At 41.7% G+C, this 6,188-nt stretch overlaps 1 protein-coding gene across 3 annotated transcripts in view; it reads right to left on the reverse strand.

Moving 5' to 3' along the window:
• The window catches only part of RIN3 (Ras and Rab interactor 3), a 66,906-nt gene extending 61,312 nt beyond the window's left edge, over window positions 1-5,594 (reverse strand). The window contains exon 1 of one of the 3 annotated variants that reach the window (XM_068192563.1): window positions 5,093-5,567. Coding sequence is in view for 2 of the 3 variants with exons in the window: in XM_068192562.1 (XP_068048663.1) it covers window positions 5,093-5,139 (47 nt within the window). In the remaining variant the exon portion in view is untranslated. Of the gene's footprint in view, window positions 1-5,092 lie in introns of all 3 variants that reach the window. The other 2 variants (XM_068192562.1, XM_068192564.1) reach the window with 2 other exon arrangements.
• Window positions 5,595-6,188: the final 594 nt, after the last annotated feature.

The following is a 6,188-nucleotide window of genomic DNA, read 5'->3' on the forward strand; positions in this document are numbered from 1 at the left end:
TAGAGCAAGAGGCATCATAGCCTCTCTTTGTTCTTCTACAGAACATGTGTTAAACATGCTTTTCACTGGTTCCTTCTAATGCTAAATCTAATTAGAAAGATTATAATTGAAGCCTCAGGTTTTAGCTTTTTTCAGATTCTGTGCTGCTTTAGTGTGTGGGTCTGGGCTTCACATAAGGAGATAGTAAACTCTCTTCACAGAGTAGGTACACAAAACAATTCCTTCTCTAGCTGGGGACCCAAGGACAACCAATCCAGATCTCAGGCCCAAGAGTATAAACAACGTGGACTGAAGAGAGAAAAACAAGAAGGATGGGACTTCATAACCTAAAGCTGTAATTGGACAATTAACTCCAATATGCAAAGGGACCAAAACTTACAAAAGTGTGAGACCCTCTGACCAGTTGTCCATTTTATGACCATTTTGGGTTCACCTGGGGTGTATCCCTGGCTGGACTCTTGTGCTGCCCAAGGTGGATCTACTGAGGCCTCCTAATAAATACCTACTTTATTCTTAAGCTCCGTCTAGTCTCTGTTCTAGGTCAGCCTTCACAAGGCATCGTAATGACATATTAAATACCTAAATTAATTTTCATTAATTTGTAATTCCTCACAAAGGGTAACTGAAACAATCACAAACATACAGAGACCCTTCCCTACACAGGGGGAATGCCTCTGATAGAGTTGGAAAAGTGTGATAAACTGGGGTACCAAGGGCTTTGATGACTATATCATCAGTCTACCCACAGATACATCTGCACTAGAATTTGTCCAGTCATTCCAAACAGCTGCCTGTTCATCCTAATTACCTTCCATAATGCTATTTATTTCTATTCCCAAATGCAAAAAACTTTCTCCCTTCAAAATTATAAAGGTTGAAGGTCTGGATGGACAATATTTTGTCCAAGTTTCACTAAGGCACTTTGGTATCTGTGCTCTTTATCACTTGACCCAGACAAGCATTTATAATTCTCCAGCTTTTTTCTTCCTAATGGATTTGATTTAGGTATTTTCTTTAATGTCTATTATTCAGGTAATTTTGGAGATTTTTCTGAGTCTCACAATCCTATATTGCTGGTCTCAGATAAACCATCTATATTTACTGATGAATGAGTGGAAATATAATCCTACTCTCATTTGGAAATATGATATAAAATAGACAATCTCTAAAGTACCTGGACTATGTATACATGGTTTGATAAGGTGTGGAGCCAGCCCAAAATTGTGCCAAGCAACCCTCACAGCTGGTCTTCAGGACCCACTGCTTTACATGAATACCTGTGCACACAGAGCAAGGGAGATGTGTGCAACTTACATGCACATTTTTCAGCCTGTTGCCTCTAGGTTGAAAAGCCAACAATACAAACCAGCACGTAGTCATTTAGGACAGGAAGTGAAAAACTATATTTAGCTGATCCTGCTATAGAAAGTAGATGATCAGAATATTGCTTACATTTGTGCCTCCATTCCTGTGAGCACTGGTATAAGACTCTGCAGTGCTGAGAGGTTCCTGCTCAGGGGCAATATTCCCAGTGTGGTCTGTCCTCTAGAACCAAAGGGTTCTCCGCTACCTTCTCTGCTACCACCAGTACCACTGCACAACGTGTTCCAAGCATCCACTAAGTTTGGCAAGGACTCACATACTGGAAGTGCTGAAAAAACCATGCAACAAGTCAGTGTGATGGTAAACATGCTTTTCAGTTAAATGAATTTCAGGAGATTTTTGTCTCATCCCTACCAAATTCAGGTAGCTTTGGAGAGCACTTCCTTTTTTGTATCTTTACAGTGATATCCCAGTCTTGGTGCAATGCATCTTCAGCACAGATATTTCCCTCCTGCGAAGCACCATCCCCCTCAGCTGGAAAGTGTATCCCTTATGAGAGCTTGACAGACAGCAGGGATTTAATAACACTGATTTGTTTCCAGTTGCCTGAACTGTCCCTTCCCCATTTAAACACCACATCTCACAGGTTCTGGTGGGAGTACTTCTTTTCTATGAGGAGTACTTTACAAGACTTCCTGAGGCAAACAGGACTTTTTCCATTGATTCAAATAATCTGAGATTTAGTCCTTTACAAAGGATGGCTCTTGAGTTTTAAATAATTTTTTTCTCAGTTCAAACCTGAACCTGGTAAAAGTCGGCATAAGATTTATTTATTGCACTGCAGAGACGTATGTGTAGCCTGGGTAGAAGAATCCCTTGATAACAAAGCTCTTGTGACCAGCTAATAAAACCAAGGTCATGGGTTTGGTCCCTGTATGAGCTGTTCACTCAAGAGTTGGACTCAATGACCCTTGAGGGATCACAGAATATTCTGTGATTCTGTGAAAACCCCCATTCCAGCAGAAGTCATGGTTTTCATAGCATGCTTCACAGGTTCTATGGTCTGCTCTACACAGGAGATTAGAATAGACAATCAAAACATTCCCTTCTGAAGCTAAAATCTGTGAATCTATGAGAGTGGTTCAGTTTACAGATTCCTCCAGTGCCTGACCTCTTTATGTCTACATTCATCACATGGAATCTGTCAACTGTGATGTGGGTTTTGTGCCAAAAAAGACATGTCACCATAAGTTGCACAATCATTACCTCATTAGGTAATCCGGTGTCCCAGAAATGAGAGCGACTGTAACCCATCCCAGCTACCTGAAACGGCCATTTTCTCAAAGGTGGATTCAATATTTGCATATACCATCTCTGTCTCAGCTCCTGCCTGCTCTACTCCTCATATCCTTCATACATTTGCCAGATGTTGGAGTGAAGGCATATATCTATACATGAAACCATGGTCACCACTGTCAAACAGCTCACATTTCTCCAGATGTTTTGTGATCTCACCACTTATTAATGTTCCTAGGAGTTAGCCTGACTCTAGGTGAGAATTAATGGTTAAATTTCCCTGCTTCTCTCCCATAGCATTTTGGAAGGATTTGATTAGATTGATTTCTATCCAGCCCCAAGCTGCACTTTTCCCTCATTTCTCTCTGAGTGGCTACTAATTCTGGAGGCAGATTTCTCCCCAGTGTCTTTCTGACATTTGACAGATATAAATCAGCAAAACTTGTTTATGGCTTTACTACATTCAGAATAAACCCTAGTCCTTACTAGGAATGAATGCATGGATATTTCCAAGTTGCTGGGGTACTTCCATGGTAGTTTGCACTGCCAACATTTCTGTGCATGTGAGTAAGCTTTCCCTTTTAACTAATGTTTAAACTGTGGTGAACAAAGGGGCAATTTCAGGAATTTCTCATGCAATTTTGGTGCACAGAATTTTAAAATCAGGTCTAGGTTCTCCATCAACACTTTGCCTTAGGTCACCATTTCTTTTGAAAGCTAAGAACTCCAAATACTTTGTGTAATTTGTGCCTAATTCAGTGTAACCATAACAGGAAATCAGCTAAACACAACTTAGAAATGTTTCTAATTCTGTAATGTGTTGGAAGCCACAACGTATGCATGCTAAAATGTTATTTTGAGGTTCTTCAGCAATATTGTAGCATGTAAACAGAAAGAGTTAAAATAGATTTTAAAACACCCAAGTTCCTCTTTATGAGTGGAAGATAGATTGGAAATGAAGATAATCAGTTAATAAAATAAAAGATCATTCTGTTAAATTGTTCAGATGCTCAAAAAACCTATGAAGAATGCATGCAGCATGCCCATTGATGCTTCAATATTCCTCCAACCACTTGATTTACAGTCCTGACCTAGGGTGTGCGGCTTGTTTACTTTCTCCTTCAACTCTAGACAGAAAACAAACCTTTGCAAGCATGTGGCTCCTTTCAGACATCTCAGAAAGAGATAAACGAATATATCTTCCACTCTATCATGCTTAACATCTTAACTGTCACAAATGCAGGGAATATCTGCAAAGTACAAACAGTAAGTTCCTCTTGCCAGTCTATGGGGATTGGATAATTTCATTTTTTCCTGACGGCTGTGTGATCTTTGTCCCTCAATGTTTAACATTACATGGAACTGAGGAATTATACCTTGAAACAGGAGTGGCATTGTTTCACTTAATGCAAACAATTGAACAAGGCAAAAGCAGTGACAACTGCAGTGCAGAGTTCTGCCTCCATCCCCCACTCCATGTGTGCATTTGGGAACAGTGCTACAGTAAAACCATCACACAGTGGCCTGTCAGCAGCAATTTTCCCCTGTTTGGCTGAGTGTGCTCTAAGTAGGGCAGCACCCTCAGCAACTGGAACTGCAAGTATCCCGTATCTATCCACCTATCCATAGAGCCGCTTCTACTGGATCCATCACAGAAATATCTGAAACCTTTATTAATGAAAAATAGGCTGTGTTAGACAGATAAGGAAAAGTTTCAGTATCTGGTATTACTATGGTTTTCCAAGGGGGAAGGGAGGAGTGTGTGACTGACAGTTTCAGCAGCTATGTAATTTTCCCTTGCTTGTTTAAAACAGGGAACAGAAATGCCCAGCTTCAGCATGGGCTTTGTGATACAACCAAGCCCTGGGAGGATTCCAGCCTTATTCTGGAATCCCAGTAGCTTGCTCACTGTCTTTTGTGTGAAAACCCATTTTCTCTCCCACAGTTTTCCTGGGATTTGGTCCTGCAAGGTGCAGTGTTTCAGCCAGAAGCAAGGGAAGCCTGTAGTCCTTTCCTGACAGAAAGTACACTTGAAGTCTCCTGGGAGCATGGGGACAGGGTTTGTGTACACCTCAGTGTGCAGGCACTGAAGTGACCATCAGCTCATAAGGACGAGCCCTTATCCACTTCTGCATTTGAGCAGAAACAAAGCAAGCCTCCCAGAAAAGCTTTGTCACATTTCCAAAAGCAAAGAAGTCCCCTTTTCTGTCCTTTGGCCCAAACTGTAGATTTGGATTCATCCTTCTTCCTTAAATAGCTAAGGTTCAAGCTAAATTAAGCTGCTGCAGTTTGCTTTTAGCTGGAACATGTCAGTCAAAGGAAATACTGTAAATTACAACACAGTCATGCCACACCATTGTGACTGTGTAACTAGTAACTCAGCAGTCAGCTCACAAATGCAGCTCTTTGCTAAGTAGGAAAAGGAAAGCAACAGTTATTAAAAATGAACAGTCACTAAAGATTCAGGACTTACCCTGAGTCATCCCTGGCTCCCCTCTCTCCTGCTGATGTTTTCATCATTACAGCAAACTTTAAGTCACTTTCTGTATCACAGTGGCTTGAGACTTCCTCGGTCAGAAAAGCAATTCCTTCCCATCGCTGAGCAGAACTTCCACATCCTCAGGTTTTGTACTGAAGATGGTATTTCAAGGGCATGAGGGGGAAGATATTTAAAACCAGCTTCGGGCTCAGTAGTATCGGAATGCAGAGGACTAAACAAGCACTGAAATGAAAGCAAACTACCAAGAAGATCCGATTTTAGCCTCTCTTATTTCTACTTCCTGTATTTATATGAACGGGGGATTTCAGGAAGAGGCAGTCTTTGGTGGTCAAGAGTGTGCGTGTGTGTGAGAGTGCATGTGTGTTATAAAGCCATATTTAGTAGTGCAAGCAGGTTAACCTTATTAGAAAGAAGGGCCTGAGACTTTCAAATAATTTGTTTCTCTAACCTAAGTAAGTTTCAGGGGAAAAAAATTTACAGACTACAGGTATATCAGGAGGCAACAGAGCACAGTGAACTTTGTAAAGGATTTTGTAAGGCAGCAAAGCAGTAAGTCTCCGTCTGCAAATTCCTGAAGCATGTGTATTTCTACTGCTTGAGTAACTGGAACCAGATGGAGCTTGGAAACCTTTATATTTACACAGGACCTGAGAAAACGAAATGTCTAACGCTGGCGGAGGACAGCTTCTCAAAAGCATTCCCAGTTAAAGCAAAGGCTAATGATAAGGTTGTGTGACTGCTGGCAGATGAATAGCTCTCCACGCTGGGAAGCTCCCGTCGGGCGCACTGCACGTTTGACCTGCCCTTACTGGAGTGATCGAGGCTTTGCTGTGCGGGAAACCCGACCCAACGCACACCAGCTGTGGAGGCTGGGGGCTGACAGATGTGCTGGCAGACAGGGCTGGTGGCACTCCTGTTTGGCAGCCCCGTGGCTCCAGAAATATTTGATGTTAGGAGAATACCTAATGGAAAAAATAAGGCAGAAGTAGAAAGGAGAGGTGGAGAAAAGCAATTGCACGGAATGGAGTGGGAGACGAAAGCAATTTTTTGCCCCCTTTATCTTTAGAAG

Source organism: Anomalospiza imberbis, chromosome 6, assembly GCF_031753505.1.
Source record: "Anomalospiza imberbis isolate Cuckoo-Finch-1a 21T00152 chromosome 6, ASM3175350v1, whole genome shotgun sequence".
Lineage (NCBI taxonomy): Eukaryota > Metazoa > Chordata > Aves > Passeriformes > Viduidae > Anomalospiza > Anomalospiza imberbis.